The 20,091-nt window shown below is 51.7% G+C and overlaps 1 protein-coding gene across 1 annotated transcript; it reads right to left on the reverse strand.

Annotated features, from left to right (window-relative positions):
* Positions 1–234: 234 nt before the first annotated feature.
* LOC138362850 (uncharacterized PPE family protein PPE62-like) lies at positions 235–18,949 on the reverse strand. Its single transcript, XM_069321423.1, has 3 exons — positions 18,839–18,949; positions 13,738–14,352; positions 235–1,032 (listed from the first exon to the last, which is right to left on the reverse strand). Exons 1-3 carry the CDS (start codon positions 18,947–18,949, stop codon positions 235–237), a joined length of 1,524 nt encoding a protein of 507 aa, XP_069177524.1.
* Between the last annotated feature and the right edge of the window lie 1,142 nt (positions 18,950–20,091).

Below are 20,091 nucleotides of genomic sequence, written 5' to 3' on the forward strand. Positions count from 1 at the left end.
GCCTCTCTGCCGGTAATATTGCAAGGACCACTAACTACGCTCCTGCAGCATTGCCGTGCAGAAAAGGAGGAAAATATGGCGGACACACTTGAGAGGTTGCAGAGGGCTGGCTATCATACTGATCATCCCCCCAGCCATCATGCTGGCTAGCAGGCAGCGGCGGGTTGATGACACCACCACCACTAGCAGCACCACCACTAGCAGCACCACCACTAGCACCACCACCATCGACCCTCACCGGCTGGTACACCCTTGGCCTTGAAACGACTCCCAGCCTGCGTCCTCTAGAACACCCGCGCTGGTCACGCCAACACCCGCGCTGGTCACGCCAACACCCGCGCTGGTCACGCCAACACCCGCGCTGGTCACGCCAACACCCGCGCTGGTCACGCCAACACCCGCGCTGGTCACGCCAACACCCGCGCTGGTCACGCCAACACCCGCGCTGGTCACGCCAACACCCGCGCTGGTCACGCCAACACCCGCGCAGGTCACGCCAACACCCGCACTGGTCACGCCAATACCCGCGCTGGTCACGCTAACACCCGCGCTGGTCACGCCAACACCCGCGCTGGTCACCCTAACACCCGCGCTGGTCACGCCAATACCCGCGCTGGTCACCCTAACACCCGCGCTGGTCACGCTAACACCCGCGCTGGTCACGCCAACACCCGGGCAGGTCACGCCAACACCCGCGCAGGTCACGCCAACACCCGCGCAGGTCACGCCAACACTCGCGCAGGTCACGCCAACACCCGCGCAGGTCACCCTAACACCCGCGCTGGTCACCCTAACACCCGCGCTGGTCACGCCAACACCCGCGCTGGTCACGCCAACACCCGCGCTGGTCACGCTAACACCCGCGCAGGTCACGCCAACACCCGCGCTGGTCACGCCAACACCCGCGCTGGTCACGCCAACACCCGCGCTGGTCACGCTAACACCCGCGCAGGTCACGCCAACACCCGCGCTGGTCACGCCAACACCCGCGCTGGTCACGCCAACACCCGCCACCCAACAAAGTCTGGAAAACTTTCTCAAAAAGCCACAGCTTTAACCTGACAAATACACACGACCACAATTATTCAATACTCTTTTATTTTGTATTTTTTTACACTATCTAATTCCACGTTGACACGAGAAACATCTCTTTCAAAGTAAAATAATTGAGGGTTAAAATAAAAACAAACTAATCCTTATTTTGGCGAGGCAAAAACCTCAGATACATGTGTTAAACACAGGACGTTTCACCAACGGATTGTAAGACTTAACATTAACTAATCCTAACCTGAACCTAGCCAAAGCGAGGCTAGCATAGCCTAGCCACAGGCCGCGCCTAACCTAGCCCACCACAACTTAGTCTATTCTCGTCTAGCCTAGTCTTATATGAGGTTTTTTGACAATCAGAAAACGTGAATTGTCAAGACTTCTAGTGTATGATTTTGACTACAAGTACACATTGTCCATTCCCCGCCAACACTGACCATCCCCCCGCCAACACTGACCATCCCCCACCAACACTGACCATCCCCCCGCCAACACTGACCATCCCCCGCCAACACTGACCATCCCCCGCCAACACTGACCATTCCCCCGCCAACACTGACCATCCCCCCGCCAACACTGACCATCCCCCCGCCAACACTGACCATCCCCCACCAACACTGACCATCCCCCCGCCAACACTGACCATCCCCCGCCAACACTGACCATCCCCCCGCCAACACTGACCATCCCCCGCCAACACTGACCATCCCCCCGCCAACACTGACCATCCCCCCGCCAACACTGACCATCCCCCACCAACACTGACCATCCCCCGCCAACACTGACCATCCCCCGCCAACACTGACCATCCCCCGCCAACACTGACCATCCCCCGCCAACACTGACCATCCCCCGCCAACACTGACCATCCCCCCGCCAACACTGACCATCCCCCGCCAACACTGACCATCCCCCCGCCAACACTGACCATCCCCCGCCAACACTGACCATCCCCCCGCCAACACTGACCATCCCCCGCCAACACTGACCATCCCCCGCCAACACTGACCATCCCCCGCCAACACTGACCATCCCCCCGCCAACACTGACCATCCCCCGCCAACACTGACCATCCCCCCGCCAACACTGACCATCCCCCACCAACACTGACCATCCCCCGCCAACACTGACCATCCCCCACCAACACTGACCATCCCCCGCCAACACTGACCATCCCCCGCCAACACTGACCATCCCCCCGCCAACACTGACCATCCCCCGCCAACACTGACCATCCCCCACCAACACTGACCATCCCCCGCCAACACTGACCATCCCCCACCAACACTGACCATCCCCCGCCAACACTGACCATCCCCCGCCAACACTGACCATCCCCCCGCCAACACTGACCATCCCCCGCCAACACTGACCATCCCCCACCAACACTGACCATCCCCCGCCAACACTGACCATCCCCCACCAACACTGACCATCCCCCGCCAACACTGACCATCCCCCACCAACACTGACCATCCCCCGCCAACACTGACCATCCCCCACCAACACTGACCATCCCCCGCCAACACTGACCATCCCCCGCCAACACTGACCATCCCCCGCCAACACTGACCATCCCCCACCAACACTGACCATCCCCCACCAACACTGACCATCCCCCGCCAACACTGACCATCCCCCACCAACACTGACCATCCCCCGCCAACACTGACCATCCCCCGCCAACACTGACCATCCCCCCGCCAACACTGACCATCCCCCGCCAACACTGACCATCCCCCACCAACACTGACCATCCCCCGCCAACACTGACCATCCCCCACCAACACTGACCATCCCCCGCCAACACTGACCATCCCCCACCAACACTGACCATCCCCCGCCAACACTGACCATCCCCCACCAACACTGACCATCCCCCGCCAACACTGACCATCCCCCGCCAACACTGACCATCCCCCGCCAACACTGACCATCCCCCACCAACACTGACCATCCCCCCGCCAACACTGACCATCCCCCGCCAACACTGACCATCCCCCACCAACACTGACCATCCCCCGCCAACACTGACCATCCCCCACCAACACTGACCATCCCCCCGCCAACACTGACCATCCCCCCGCCAACACTGACCATCCCCCGCCAACACTGACCATCCCCCGCCAACACTGACCATCCCCCCGCCAACACTGACCATCCCCCGCCAACACTGACCATCCCCCCGCCAACACTGACCATCCCCCGCCAACACTGACCATCCCCCGCCAACACTGACCATCCCCCACCAACACTGACCATCCCCCCGCCAACACTGACCATTCCCCCGCCAACACTGACCATCCCCCCGCCAACACTGACCATCCCCCGCCAACAGTGTTGCAGTGGTTGTGTTCGAAATATCTTGTTCACCACTTTGTGAATTTGTGGTGGCTTGCCGGTGAGGAATTAGTAAATGATAAAAAAAAAATTAATCTCAACTCTATTTTATGTTCTTCAACCCAAAGGAGAACAGTTAGAATTAACGGCTGTTCATGACTGTTCAATGATGGGGTGTCGACCCAGGATGTGGCATTGTTGCAAAAATTGTCGCGGGGTTGCATTCCTGCACTTCCGGTGACCTGAGGCTGGCGGCTAGATAATTGGTCTGCAACACCCTCCCTCCCCCCCCTCGACCCCTCTGACCATACCCTCTCCCCCCCTACACGACCCACCACAACCCCCCCCCCCCCCTCGCCTCACACCACAACCTTCTCCCTCCCAACACCACCACAGCCACCACAACCCCCCCCCCCTGCCAACACCACCACAACCCCCCCCCCCTCCCTCATCCACAAGACCTACCACAACTTTCCCCCTTCTCACGATCCACCACAACCTCCTCCAACACGACCTAACACATCCTTCTCCCTCTCCCTCCCCCCCCCCACTACACCACAGCCACCACAACCCCTTCCCAATCATCAGTGTTTCTAGATCTGGGCGTTCAGTGTTGAGCGTTCAGTGTTGTGGTTCTAAGAAGGTGTCATGTTGATGTATGTTGCCTGTGCACAGTCCAGAGCTTCCCCGGTAACTCTGCTCACGTGTGTGTGTGTTTTGTGCACACACACATGAAGTGTGGTGACATACCTGTGCGGTGGATGGGGAAAGCCCCGGGGGGGGGGGGGATGGGCTTATTGTGGAAGTCAGGTGGCTTGGTATTCTGGGGCAGGTTATAGGGAGGACAGACAGGTGGGGTGTGGGAAGACAGGTGGCTTTCAAATAGTGTAGAGGCTGAAGACGAGTGGGGGGGGGGGATACATGAAATAGAGGCTACAGGCTGTGACTCATACGTCAGGCTGCGAGCAGCCGCGTCCAACAGCCTGATTGACCAGTCCAGCAACCAGGAGGCCTGGTCGACGACCGGGCCGCGGGGACGCTAAGCCCCGGAGACACTTCAAGGTACTTAAGGCGGGTGTGAAATTATCACAACAATATGTGAAGTGCAAGTTGTCAGATATTTGGTCCGTGTTAAACATCCGGCTGTGAGTTCATGTGGATGACTTGGTGAGCACTGACGAGTCTCTTGAAGTTATCTCTATTTCATCAATCTCTCCTGCTCTGAAGGAGGGAAGTGAGTACTGAGCAGTACTCGAGACGGGACAACACAAGTGACTTGAAGAGTACAACCATTGTGATGGGATCCCTGGATTTGAAAGTTCTCGTAATCCATCCGATCATTTTTCTGGCTGACGCAATATTTGCTTGGTTATGCTCCCTAAACGTTAGGTCGTCGGACATCATTATTCCCAAATTCTTGACAAATTCTATATATATATATATATATTGCGCCTTATTATCCCATGAACTAACAGTGTGGGTGGATGAAGGGCTGCGAGCAGCTGCGTCCAACAGCCTGGTTGACCAGTCCAGCAGTGTTATGACCACACACATACACCAGTATGATTTATATTATGGCTGGTGTATGATGCAGTCAAACTGTATAGTAAAATATTAGTTTTATTAGCCTAATATTACCATTACTCTTGTCTCTGTAATCTCTTTTTTTGGAAATACGCTGGATCATAGCAGAAGGTTAAGGTCGTGTTTCATACAACTATTATTACATGTCTTAAGTATTGGAATGTTATATAAGATTGGCTAGAGGTATTGTGATATAGTGTATATATTATTATGTAGATTTATATATATATATACTTGAGGTATGATTAGTGGATATACTGTGATCTATGTCTTAAACAACGTAGGTATAACAGTCGACCAGTAACTGCTGGCAATCCTTGGTGAACCGTCTCCAGTCCGTATTACCATGTGTAATACAAATGACTTCCTTATGTATTTTAGCATATATCGTGATATATTCCTGTATACCTTGAGTTTTGATTGGTGCTCTCCTGCGGAGAATATTGTATATTTTATATACTTAGGTACTGTATGAATTAGAATTAATATTTGGGTTTCGAGCTTCTGATATGTGAAGGAGGAGAGTTTGGGTGACGTGTTATGTTGGTAACACAGTCGTGCTCGGCCGGCTCGGCCCTCGGCCAGTCACTGCCTTCCTGATGTCCCAGGTAGGCGGACGTGGGCCGTCCAGCTCTTGAGTTGTGGTGTATTTTGTTAAGTTTATTGTTGACCAGACCACACACACTAGAAAGTGAAGGGACGACGACGTTTCGGTCCGTTCCGGACCATTCTCACGATCGACTTGAGAATGGTCTAAGGACGGACCGAAACGTCGTCGTCCCTTCATTTTCTAGTGTGTGTGGTTTGGTCAACATATTTCAGCCACGTTATTGTGACTCCTGGTTGTTTGTTTACTAATGTATATATGAGAGTAATGGTGTTGTTATAATGGATCAGGCTACCTAGGTACATAAGTTATGCCAGATGGTGATGTGTTGAGATGAGTATCTGAGGATCGTAGGTGATTGTTATTGTGTAGTTAGTTACTGATTCCTCACCCACTACTTATTAATGTACGACACCACCAGCCTCTTACTTGGGTTAGTTACTCCAACTGCGCCGGGTTGGAGCCTGGTGTCTGCTAGTCCCCGAGTGTGTGTGTGTAGTTAAATGCCTGTTAACTGATTTAAATAGTTATGTTGATGTGATTACGAGAGCTGTGTTGAAGCTCCTTCCCTGGAAACACAAACCGTAACTGTCTCTATTTTCCGCTTGTTACAACTTGTAATAAAGTTGTTACATCTTGGCTTAACGTGTTTATGACGTATTGGAACGTTGTTACAACTTGCTATATTGGATGTTATAACTGGTTAGGTGGTGTTAAAACTTGTCCGAACGTTGTACCAACGTCGTAGTTTCGGTGTGTGTTTGGCGGGTTGTTCTTAGAGTATCAGTTGTAGAGACTAGTTTCTTACTGTTTTACGGTGACCTGTTTTATGTCACGGTAAACTGGCGTTGTTTTAACTAGCCTTTTTCCACTTTACCTCTAGACACATATTGATACTTGGCCAGCGATGCTGTGGGTCATGAGGTCATGAGCAACCAGGAGGTCTGGTCGAGGACCGGGCCGCGGGGACGTTGAACCACGAAATCATCGCGAGAGAAGGATCACTTGAGGTGGGCCACGTGTGGGTGAAGACAAGGACGATGTGCTCACTATATTAAGTTCTAAGTTGGATGTGGATGATGGCCGGCCGGAGACGTCTTGACCCGGCCGGAGACGTCTTGACCCGGACGGAGACGTCTTGACCCGGCCACAAGACCAACAGAGCCACGTACCGGACTCAGGCTCGTTATAATATATAATGGAGTCTGCTAATTTATGATCCCCCTCCAAGTAAGAGTTCTGTACTCAAGTTTAACAGCCTGGTTGTCCAGCTCGGAGGTCAGGCAAGAGACAGAGTCGCTGGGACATTGATCCTCGGAACTACCTCGCGCTAACCTCAAGGTAAAGTATCCTCGTGTGGACGAGGATAGGGAACAATGTAGTTACACCAGTTGTGCTCCTCAGCGTTTGTAACCAACGTTATAAATGCAGCCTATTAGGCTGCATTTATAACGGAAAGCACCGTTATCTATGCATTTGTTATCGGAAAGCACCGATAACAAATATCTACGTTTTCTATGCATCAGACTCGTTAGTTTAGGGTTGGATGCTTGGGTCTGTATGTTGCTGGAGACGAGGTAGAATGGCCTACCCACGCTGCCACCCACAGAACCCACAACCCCCAACCCACAAGCAAAGAGCCAAAGCTCAACCCCCGCAAGCACAAATAGGTGAGTACACAACCCCCACACCACCCACACAACCCCCACACTCACACCACACCCACACAACCCCCCCACCCACACAACCTCCACACCCACACAACCCCTACACCACACCCACACAACCCCCACCCCCCCACACAACCCCCCCTACCCACACTGCAGGTGAAGGGTGACCTCGGGGTGTACACCCAGACTCTGGGGTAATGTAACCCAGGAATAACAAGATATCTGTGATAACATAACGCCCCGAGTTGAGGTTAAGGCTATGAACCGTGTACGGGGGGGGGGGGGCGTGACGCCTACACTGGTGTACAGGTGTGGGGGGGGGGGCATGCCACTAACACAGGTGTGTGTGGGGGGCGCAGATGCCTAGAGGTTTGTTAAAAGGTGGAGGACAGACAGTACCAGTTGTACAACAGACCAGAACTGTATATGGTGTAATTGCCTTGTACCAGCGTGCACTGTTGGTCATCTCCGGCTCCGGTGGGACACCCCGCCGCCGCGTGCCCCTCACTTGAACACTGTTAACGACGTGTCTAATCACTCTCCTTTGTACTAATAACTGTAGCGTGGTGAATGGCATGGTTATACTGTATGATATCTGCCTACTCCCACTACTGCTCCCGGTCTGTTGACGTAGTCTCGGGTCTACCAAGCTGTTGTTGATCTGCTGTTTGGTTCTGAGGTTCTTCTGCACAACCTCCTGGTTGGTGGCTTGGTCAACCAGGCTGTTGCACACAGCTGCTAATCACAGCCTGGTTGATCGGTATATGCTTTGAAGGTGTTTATCAAGTTCTCTCTTAAACACCGTTAAAGTTCGGCCAGTTATGCCTCTTAGGTGTTGAGGGAGAGTGTTGACAAGTCTTGAGTCCTTGGTGTTGACTGAGGGGTCTCAGTGTACCTATGGCACCTCTGCTTTTCAATGAAGCCTTTTTGTAACGGCCAGCAACAAGCAACAGCCTGTTGGACCAAGTCATCACAAGTTGAGACTGGCCTCGGGTCGGGCTCAGGGAATAGAACTCCCAGAACCCTCTCCAGGTATAGTCCCTGAGCCTGGCCCGGGGGTCAGGCTCGACTTGTGATAACTTGGTCCACCAGGCTGTTGCTTGGAGCGGCCCACATACCCACTACAGCCTGGTTGGTACGCCACTTCTTGCAAGAACTTATCGAAGTATCTTATCGAAGACTCGAAGCAGACTAGTATTTTTCTACTAGCAACCTAAAGTTTGTGTCCTTGTGTATGTCCGTTATGATAATGAGAAAAAGTACTGGAGCAAGCACAGTACCATGGGGGACTGTACTGGAGCAAGCACAGTACCCTGGGGGACTGTACTGGAGCAAGCACAGTACCCTGGGGGACTGAGCTCTTCACGGTTGATAGTCCGGAATTTATTTTGTTGACTATTACACATTGGGGTCTGTTAGTCAGGAAAGTGTAGATTCATCTACCTATTTTTTTCCGGTAATTCCTTTGGAACGCATTTTGTGTGCAATAACACCATGGTCAGATTTGTCAAAGGCTTTTGCAAAATCTGTGTAAATTACATCAGCGTTTTGTTTGTCTTCCATGGCATCTAGTGCCATGTCATAGTGGTCCAGCAAGAGCTACTGAGATAGGCAAGAGCGCCCTGTTAGGAAACCACTGTGGGAGGCGACCCCAGCACTGTGGGAGAAGGTTCCCTCTGGCACTGTGGGAGGAACGTGGGAGTCTGGCTTGAGGCGTGAGCGGCATATCCGGCAGCTCCTCCCCGACAAGTTCCATGTTAGGGCCTTTCATGTTGGTCTCCCGGAACGGCGAGGGCTCCGGGCCGCCCTCAGCGCACACTCAAGGCTCCCTGCCCGCCCCTCGCTCCAGTCCCACGCACGCTACACAGCACTGACGTCACTGGAACTCGTGGGAACCAAGGTCCATCTGAAGGGGCCCGGCACCTGAGTACACAACTGTTCTGCAGCAGGTGTGTCCCAACGAGGGCAGCAGGTGTGTCCCAGCGAGGGCAGCAGGTGTGTACCAGCGAGCCCAGATGTTAATTTAGCCCGAGGGAGTCCATGATCAGGATTCATCAAGCATTCACCTGTACGGTTACGAAACTTACACACCTGTCCTCCGTCGTGACAGCTGGGAGTGCATTCATTCGACAGTATACGAGGTACGAAACGGGCTATTATTGATATAAACAACCCCGCAGCCTTGAGGTTACCTTGAGGTGCTTCCGGGGCCCAGCGTCCCCGCGGCCCGGTCGTCGACCAGGCCTGGGAACATCTTTCACCTCTCTTTCGGAGATACACAGACAGGCACAGCCCTCGGCGTCAGTGTTGAGGACGACTCTTGGTAATTTTCACTGCAGAATCAGAATTACGAATTGGCTTACCTGGAGCATATCTGGAGAAGGTTCTGGGAGGTCATCTACTCCCCGAGCCCGGCCTAGGGCCAGACTGGACTTGTGGTGGTGGTAAGTTGGTCCACTAGACTGTTGCTTGGAGCGGCCCGCAGGCTCACATACCCACCACAGCCCGGTTGGTCTGGTACTCCTTGGGGAAAAAACAATCTAGTTTCCCCTTGAAGATGTCCACGGTTGTTCCGGCAATATTTCTTATACTCGCTGGGAGGATGTTGAACACCCGCGGACCTCTGATGTTTATACAGTGTTCTCTGATTGTGCCTATGGCACCTCTGCTCTTTACTGGTTCTATTCTGCATTTTCTTCCATATCGTTCATTACAGTATGTTGTTATTTCACTGTGTAGATTTGGTACCTGGCCCTCCAGTATTTTACACGTGTATATTATTTTATATCTCTCCCGTCGTCTTTCTGCGAGTATATTCGGAGAGCTGTGAGACGATCCCAGTAAGTTAGGTGTTTTATCTCGTCTATGCGTGCCGTATATGTTCTCTGTATTCCCTCTATTTCATCAATCTCTCCTGCTCTGAAGGGGCAAGTGAGTATTGAGCAGTACTCAAGACGGGACAACACAAGTGATTGGAAGAGTACAACCATTGTGATGGGATCCCTGGATTTATAAGTTCTCGCAATCCATCCTATCATTTTTCTGGCTGACGCAATATTTGCTTGGTTATGCTCCCTAAAAGTTTGGACGTCAGACATCATTATTCCCAGATCCTTGACATGTTGCTTTTCTACTATGGGCAGATTTGATTGTGTTTTGTACCCTGTATTATGTTTAAGGTTCTCATTTTTACCGTATCTGAGTACCTGGAATTTATCACTGTTAAACATTGTTATTTTCTGCTGCCCAGTCGAAAACTTTATTAATATCTGCTTGTAATTTTTCAATGTCTTCAGCAGAGGTAATTTTCATGCTAATTTTTGTCATCAGCAAAGGATGACACGAAGTTATTTGTGACTTGTATTTTTGTCTATATCTGATATGAGGAAAAGCAGTGGTGCAAGGACTGTATCTTGAGGTACACAGCTTTTAACTGTGCTTGGACTCGATTTTATTTGACTGCCTGTTGACCAAACCACACATTAGAAAGTAAAGAGACAACGACGCTTCGGTCCGTCCTGGACCCTTATCAAGTCGATTTGATTGACTGTTACTCTTTGTGCTCTGTTCGATAGAAAACCGAGTACTCATCCAGCGTCCTACTTTACCAGTTATTCCCATTGACCTCCTTTTGTGTGCTATCACCCATGGTCACATTCATCGAATGCCTTTGCTAAGTCTGTGTATACAACATCTGCATTTTGCTTTTCCTCTAAGGCTTCTGCGATTTTGTCATAGTGGTTGAGTAACCGTGACAGACAGGATCTTCCCGCTCTAAATCCATGTTGTATTGGGTTGTGTAGCTCATTATTTTCCATAGAAATTTGAATCCTAATCACTCTTTCAACGACTTTTATTATGTGTGATGTTAGTGCAACTGGTCTATAATTTTTTGCCAGAGCTTTACTACTCTCCTTGTGCAGCGGAGCTATATCTGCAGATTTAAGTGCAGCTGGTATCTCCCCTGTATCCAGGCTCTGTCTCCATATTACGCTGAGCGCTCGCGCTACTGGTACTTTACATTTCTTTATGAATAGTGAATTCTATGAGTCAAAACTAGGCGCTGAGCATACCTGGAGAGTTTCGGGAGTTCTTCTACTCCCAGAGGACCCGACTGGGCATTGGCATGTTGTCAATTTCTCGTTCAGTGTCTTCTGAGTTCGTGTTAATATCTGTCATATTATCTGCTGCTTGGATGTCGTTCATAAAGAAGTTATCTGGGTATTAACTTTCATGTTTATTGATGTGTTAAACATAGCCTCATACAGAGTCAACACCTGCGGGGAGGGAGAGGTTCAGGCCAACCCAACACCTGCGGGGAGGGAGAGGTTCAGGCCAACCCAACACCTGCGGGGTGGGAGAGGTTCAGGACAACCCAACACCTGCGGGGTGGGAGAGGTTCAGGCCAACCCAACACCTGCGGGGTGGGAGAGGTTCAGGACAAGAATCCGGAAATGTATGAAGGACTGGTCGTGGTGCTGAGAGACCTCTGTGCCTGACCTCACATTCCACCCTCTCTGTATGACCTCCTCACACATCCCACATTCCACCCGGGGCATCCTCACACCTCCCACATTCCATCCGGGGCATCCTCACACATCCCACATTCCACCCGGGGCATCCTCACACATCCCACATTCCATCCGGGGCATCCTCATACATCCCACATTCCATCCGGGGCATCCTCACACATCCCACATTCCATCCGGGGCATCCTCATACATCCCACATTCCATCCGGGGCATCCTCATACATCCCACATTCCATCCGGGCAGCCTCACACATCCCACATTCCACATCTCCCCCGTTGAAGATTTTAATTCAGTGACAAACCTTTAATGCACTCACTAGAACACTATATTGTTGAATGTGAAACCGTAAAGGACTTTAGACCTCCTGGCCTCTGGTACCACCAACTGTGTAACTATTTCATTGACTCAGGTGTTCTGGACGACATCCTAACAATTTATCCAAAAATTTGCTTGTCCATTTTAAAGAATGAAGAACAATTTTTATTTATATTACTTCAAAGCTGTATTTATGAACCCATCCCTGCCCTTGTGTGGCAGTGCACAATAGGAAGTTTTTACATATTCATATATTAAAACATTGTAACTATGATATACATGTGCTTCAGCCTACAGTTTAGACCTACTGTCTTGCGTATGACTTTCTGTCCTGCGTGACAGTGAATACCAGCATTATCCTCACTTTAATATGAATTGAAATCCTCAGATTAGGCAAAATTGTAATTAATTTTGTCAATAAAGATGTTAATACTAAAATAAGGACCATTTAAGGTCCTTAAATCCTGTTGGGTGCAGGCCAGCCTGTAGCACGGGTGGTGCAGGCCAGCCTGTAGCACGGGTGGTGCAGGCCAGCCTGTAGCACGGGTGGTGCAGGTCAGCCCTGTAGCACGGGTGGTGCAGGCCAGCCTGTAGCACGGGTGGTGCAGGTCAGCCCTGTAGCACGGGTGGTGCAGGCCAGCCTGTAGCACGGGTGGTGCAGGCCAGCCCTGTAGCACGGGTGGTGCAGGCCCGCCTGTAGCACGGGTGGTGCAGGCCCGCCTGTAGCACGGGTGGTGCAGGCCCGCCCTGTAGCACGGGTGGTGCAGGTCAGCCCTGTAGCACGGGTGGTGCAGGCCAGCCTGTAGCACGGGTGGTGCAGGCCAGCCTGTAGCACGGGTGGTGCAGGCCAGCCTGTAGCACGGGTGGTGCAGGCCAGCCTGTAGCACGGGTGGTGCAGGCCAGCCTGTAGCACGGGTGGTGCAGGCCAGCCTGTAGCACGGGTGGTGCAGGCCAGCCTGTAGCACGGGTGGTGCAGGCCAGCCTGTAGCACGGGTGGTGCAGGCCAGCCTGTAGCACGGGTGGTGCAGGCCAGCCTGTAGCACGGGTGGTGCAGGCCAGCCTGTAGCACGGGTGGTGCAGGCCAGCCTGTAGCACGGGTGGTGCAGGCCAGCCTGTAGCACGGGTGGTGCAGGCCAGCCTGTAGCACGGGTGGTGCAGGCCAGCCTGTAGCACGGGTGGTGCAGGCCAGCCTGTAGCACGGGTGGTGCAGGCCAGCCTGTAGCACGGGTGGTGCAGGCCAGCCTGTAGCACGGGTGGTGCAGGCCAGCCTGTAGCACGGGTGGTGCAGGCCAGCCTGTAGCACGGGTGGTGCAGGCCAGCCTGTAGCACGGGTGGTGCAGGCCAGCCTGTAGCACGGGTGGTGCAGGCCAGCCTGTAGCACGGGTGGTGCAGGCCAGCCTGTAGCACGGGTGGTGCAGGCCAGCCTGTAGCACGGGTGGTGCAGGCCAGCCTGTAGCACGGGTGGTGCAGGCCAGCCTGTAGCACGGGTGGTGCAGGCCAGCCTGTAGCACGGGTGGTGCAGGCCAGCCTGTAGCACGGGTGGTGCAGGCCAGCCTGTAGCACGGGTGGTGCAGGCCAGCCAAGCCGCTGACTCACCCCGGTAAACTTGGGCTGGTCTCAGTCTCCACTGGTGTTTACTCGCCTTCTTAAACACGTTCCTGTGTGGTAGTAACTCCATCCTGCCGTCCTGCACCCTGCCGTCCTGCACCCTGCCGTCCTGCACCCCGCCGTCCTGCACCCCGCCGTCCTGCACCCCGCCGTCCTGCACCCCGCCGTCCTGCACCCTGCCGTCATGTACCCTGCCGTCCTGTACCCTGCCGTCCTGTACCCTGCCGTCCTGCACCCTGCCGTCCTGCACCCTGCCGTCCTGCACCCCGCCGTCCTGCACCCCGCCGTCCTGCACCCCGCCGTCCTGCACCCCGCCGTCCTGCACCCCGCCGTCCTGCACCCTGCCGTCCTGTACCCTGCCGTCCTGCACCCTGCCGTCCTGCACCCTGCCGTCCTGCACCCTGCCGTCCTGCACCCTGCCGTCCTGCACCCTGCCGTCCTGCACCCTGCCGTCCTGCACCCTGCCGTCCTGCACCCTGCTGTCCTGCACCCTGCCGTCCTGCACCCTGCTGTCGTGCACCCTGCCATCCTGCACCCTGCCGTCCTGCACCCTGCCGTCCTGCACCCTGCTGTCCTGCACCCTGCCGTCCTGCACCCTGCCGTCCTGCACCCTGCCGTCCTGCACCCTGCCGTCCTGCACCCTGCCGTCCTGTGGCATAACAAGATTCTGAATGATTCCTTACAAGTTTCTGAAGGTCGTTCTTATGTTTGCCAGCCTTGCATCCGCCGCTGATGATATCCTTTTGATATGGGCTTCATGGGACAGGTCTGGTGTGATATCAAAACCCAAATCTTTCTTTCTGATTCCTGAAGGATTTCATCTCATTGCTGGTACCTTGTGTTTGGCCTCTTGTTCCCTACGCCTATCTTAATCACTTTACACTTTCTCGAGTTAAACTCTAGTAGCCATTTGTTGGACCATTCCCTCTGTCTGTCCAGGTCATCTTGTAGCTCTTGCTGTCCTCCTCTATCTTAAACCTTCTCATAATTTTAGCATCATCAGCAAACATTGAGAGAAATGCGTCTATAACATCTGGAAGATCATTTACGTATATCAGAAACAAGATATGTCTGAGTACAGAACCTTGTGGGAATACGCTGGTGACATCACGACATTCTGTGGTCTCATCTCTCACAATAACTCTCTGCTTCCTGTTGTTTAGGTACTCCCTTATCCACTGGAGCACCTTACCAGTTACTCCACCTTATGCAACAGCTGTCAGCTAATCCATGTAAAAGCAGTGTGTCCATCCTTCTCTTTCTTGATTAATTCTCGTTGCTTGGTCATAGAATTTTACTAAACCTGTGAGGAACGATTTACTATCCCTGAACCCCATGCTGGTGATGTGTTACGAAGACTCTTCTCTCCAGATGTGCTACCAGACTTTTTTCTCATGATCTTCTCCGTCACCTTGCATGGAATACAAGTTTAGGCCACCGGCTGTAGTTCAGGGCCTCCTGCCTATCACCCCTTTTGTATATTGGGACAACATTAGCTGTCTTCCAGTGACTACGGGGGTCGAGTGAGGTCGAGCTCTCTATGCCCCGCCTACGGTCTTGTTGTACCTCCTGGGCTACAGCCTAACTACCCTGACCAACAAGTTCTATGTCGAATCTGTCCTTAAAGATGTGGATGGAAGAGGCAGGCGAGTTAAGCAATTAAGCAAAGGTAATTCAAGACACGAGTGCGTAAACAAGTAAGTCTAGGTGAGTAAGTATTTAAGTGCAGGTGAGTAAGTAATTAAGTGGAGGTGAGTAAAGAATTTAAACGTAGGTGAGTAAAAGCAGTCGAGCTGAAGTGGTGGTGCCGGCCGGCCGATGTAATCTTTGGCTTGGACCCATGTTATTGGTGCCTGTGAAGACCACCTCAACTCTGGCATGGACCCAGGGACCACGTGAGCTGTCCCACGGGTCGGGTACACTGTCCCACGGGTCGGGTACACTGTCCCAAGGACCACGTGACCTGTATCCCAGGGCCCCACATGCCCTTGACTTCTCCCGACGTAAGGTCTGCTCGCCCTCGTGCACTTCCCAAGAGACTCTGGGACTCATTTGAAGCTGTGTTTGGAGTCCCAACTCCTAAGCTTCACTTCTTAGCACATTCCCTTTTGTTCATCGACACAGAAAATATACGTTATGTCCGGGGTTCATTTGGGTACTTGGTATGCTCAAGTGTCGTCTTCGTCTTGTACCAGCTTCCTTGTGAGGAGTAATTCCTTTATCTTGGCGCGTAACTCAGGCGCAGCGCTCTGGGGGCCAGTGTATACCAGCATGTTCGGGGCCGGGGTTTATATCAGGGGTGAGGGTGGTGGCAGGGGTGTTGGTGGTGGCAGGGGTGTTGGTGGTGGCAGGGGTGTTGGTGGTGGCAGCAGGGGTGCTGGTGGCAGCAGGGGTGTTGGTGGTGGCAGCAGGGGTGTTGGTGGTGGCAGAAGGGGTGCTGGTGGCAGCAGGGGTGCTGGTGGCAGCAGGGGTGCTGGTGGTGGCAGGGAAGCCAGTAACCCCGGTACATCACGACACGAGACAAGGAATGTGTTTACCAGAAGATTAATTTCTGGGTTGATGAGGGATTAATGCCGCGATTAATGGCCGTGGGGGAGGGAGGGAGGGAGGTGAGGCAGAAGGGGGGGTGAGGGAGAAGGGGGAGGTAGAGAGAGATTCTAGGGAGCCAGCGCCCCTTCTCTCAGTTTACCACTCCGTAAAAAGTGGAACTGTTTACCTACCCAGCATCGTACGCGCCCCGTACGAGCATCGTACGAGCCCAAGCCTCTCACTTAACGTATCGAGACGACGTATAGAAAACGTTCATATCACGGTGCTTCCAGTTTGAATAATACGTCGCCTTTGTTAACGTATTCATCGATTACGTGAACAGATACTGCGTGTTAGGTGACGTGACCAATGGTCTGTGATACGGTGTACTAGGTTGACTGTGACGGGGCGTGACGGCTGTGGTGACAGACAGTGATGGACTTGTGTCATGGGGTTGAGGATATGAGGGACAGGAGTTGGGTATGGCACTACACTTCACTCATTTACTTGCTCACTCACTCGGTCACTCAGTCACTCACTCACTCCCTCAGCCACTCACTCACTCACTCACTCTCTTTTACTGCTGTCGAAATGATATTGTTTACTTTGTAAAAAAAAAGATCTATAGAATATTAAGTAACGCAACAGTCTGCTAAAATATGAACTTATTTTAACCTGCCTAAGACCTAAATAAGGAATCATAGGGCTAACATGCGCATTAGACCTAATTTAGTACAAATTTATACCACAACCTGGAAACGTTTTGCACTCTTTCTCAGGTCCAAAATTAATGCTACAAAACCAGGACTACTGTCGGATAGAAGAGTATATATTGTACTTCCATCCATAGATACTCTCCATAGTAACTACAGATACTATGAAATTATATACTATAAAAGAGAAAATGAAACTATAAAAAAGAGAAAACTAGAAACTATATTAGAGAGAAAATGTTTGTCCAAGGTTGGAGGCCAGACGCTTGGAGCTAGCCTCGCCCAACTTTACAAGGGGAACGGTGTGTGGTATGGAATGGACATAGGCTAGTCGGGGTCGCCATAATTCAAGAAGGAACAGCGTGCCAGCGTCACATGTCTCACCCCACGACGATCATTTTCGGCACTGCCCGCCGGCTGCACCTAGCGAAATATTTTGACGTTCGACAATCCATAAGCAATGACCTCGTGACCGCGGGAACCTGGTAGTGGTCAATCACAGGTCCCCCACGACATCACCAGGAGTACCCAAAGAGCAGATCTCTGACCACTGGGAGTCAAGTCGCGGCGACCTGACTCCACCCTGGCCTGCCCAACACAGCCTCCTAATAGCGCATCCCATTTTGACTGACACTTTGTCTAAGGCCAAAAATTGTCGTACTAGATAATGGTAGAGCCTGGCGAAATTTACATAACGTCCCGTTTTCTGCTTGTGGGTCCTCTGGTAGGTTAGGATAAGGCACTATAGTACGACAGTTTCTTGACGTTGGGAACGCTGGCGAGAACGGGCTGTTGGCACCGTTGCACCACAGCAACTAGCTCTTAAAATGGCGTCGATCCTCCCATCAGTGGGGTGGAAATAGCCTAAGCTACTCTATCCCTTTCAGATGTATTTTAATGACTCAATAAACGTGCTTGAACTTGACCCGTGTGACACAGAACTCCTCCTGTGCGACACAGAAGGGAGCTGCGTAGCCTCTATCATCTCCTCATATAACCAGACGTCGTATGTCTCCACTCATGCTCTCTGAATTGTAAATAAGATTAGCTATCCAGGGTCCAGGGACACCCAACACCAGAGTACTCATACCTGGGATAAGGATAATTATACTGCACAGTACACAGCCACAACCTAGATGGCTAACCCACACATATATATTTACACTCATGTGTAGACAACATGCGCATACACACACACAGTATAGCATCAAAACTGTAAAATCAAACAAATACATCTAATCATTTAAAACTAAACGATGAGTTAGTGTTACGGTATCGACACCGTCGCGCGGGAGTATGGAGTGGCGATTTCGGCGCCATCTATGTACCTGCACTCCAACTCCCCGGTATTGGGTGCAACGCAGACAACGCCATCTGTTGGTGGTGGCGTGGTATCGGTGAAAGGCTCCAGTTTCCTACCACAGTCAGAATGTGAGGTCGATGAAGATGACCTCTGGTGGGTGGCATAATGATATCAACGCCATCTAGGTTGTGGCTACAAGTTACAATTTCAATTCCCCGGTGGATGGGTGTTATCCTAAGATCACCCAGTGTATTGTCCGTCTAGTTAATGACGTTTTATGTTCACAAAGGTGCCGTAAGGAGGCGATTGCACCAACGAGGGCAGTTCACCTTAGGCAGTCCAAGAACTCTTGACGTGGTCTTGTGAGAGGACAAAGTGGCCGCTGTCGGTTGTAGCAGTGTGTTAGTTGCTAGTTTATGCAGTGTTGGATGGGCCGACGTACCCGGGATTGGCCAGGAAGAGTTACGCGACAACATTTGTGTGTCTGTTGAGAAGTGCTGTTAGCGAGCTGCTAGAGACTTCTGCCAGGGTGCTACCTACCCCTGTATGTGATTGTTTGAGACCCCTCCCTGTCAGCGTATGGCTGAAACCTTCTGCCAGTGTGTATCTGGAGAGCGGAGGTCGGGTATTGGCACCTCGTGACGATACGGTGTGGACTGGCCACACGTGTTGAAGAAGGTGAACTCGCCGGTGTTTGCCATCAGGTGTGGACGACGTATACCTGGAAAGTGGATTCACCGGGCTTTGATGAACACTGCCGATGTATTGTGTCCTGAGTGAAAGCGACACTTTGTAAATACGTATAGAAATACTTTAATATAATATATAGTGGTGAAGGTGTAATTGTGTATTATTTATTCCCCCCCCCCCACCCCTCCTTGTATTCTCTCCACTACTACTTGACACAGTTTATAGAAAACTTACCACCTACTTTGGGTTGGATATAGAAGACGAGGTCATAACAGCAAGAACCCCGTTACTGGCCCAAAGTGGCCATAACAGTAAAGACACAAAATCCATAGATCTACTTTTGACCAGACCCCACACTAGAATGTGAAGGGACGACGACGTTTCGGTCCGTCCTGGACCATTCTCAAGTCGATTGTGAATGGTCCAGGACGGACTGAAACGTCGTCGTCCCTTCACATTCTAGTGTGTGGTCTGGTCATCATACTTTAGCCACGTTATTGTGACTCATCGCCTGCATAGATCTACTTACAAAAGGCAGCTTCTATCTGCAAGTATGGCCACCCGCCCGCACCACCACCACCACCCACCTGTTGACACCAGAAACCCTCATTACAACACCTGAACATGTAGTACAATATATATATATATATGGAAATACTGCCAGCTGGCACAGTGACTGTAAACAGGACTGACACTAGAGAAGGGTGGAAGAGTCAGACACGTGGGGCGCTTAATGCCAGAATAGATTAGTTTGGGGTTTTAAAGTAAACGACTTCGAAATGTATTTGTTTACTGTCAGGAAATAAGAGTAATGTAGTTTTAATGGGAAAAGTGGTTGGAGGTTTGTTAAGTTACTTTTTAGCTCTTTTTTTAACCTCAAAAAAGTGCAGCTACATTTGCCTTTATTTATTTGCGGTAAATTTTACATATAGTTACTTATATGTGTGATCGTATATTTGATTTATAACGCGGGAATGTGTGCTGAGTATAAAGATTTGTATTACATAATGAACTTGATTTTAAGTTGTGGTTGAGAGAATGTTTATTTTGGTGGCACAAAATATAGGCACTTTTTGGTCATGTCGCGTTGGTTGTAATCTCTTACAAACACGGGGAAAGTTAACTGTAGACAGAGTGATCCGTCCATCACCTC

Source organism: Procambarus clarkii, chromosome 1, assembly GCF_040958095.1.
Source record: "Procambarus clarkii isolate CNS0578487 chromosome 1, FALCON_Pclarkii_2.0, whole genome shotgun sequence".
Taxonomy (NCBI): domain Eukaryota; kingdom Metazoa; phylum Arthropoda; class Malacostraca; order Decapoda; family Cambaridae; genus Procambarus; species Procambarus clarkii.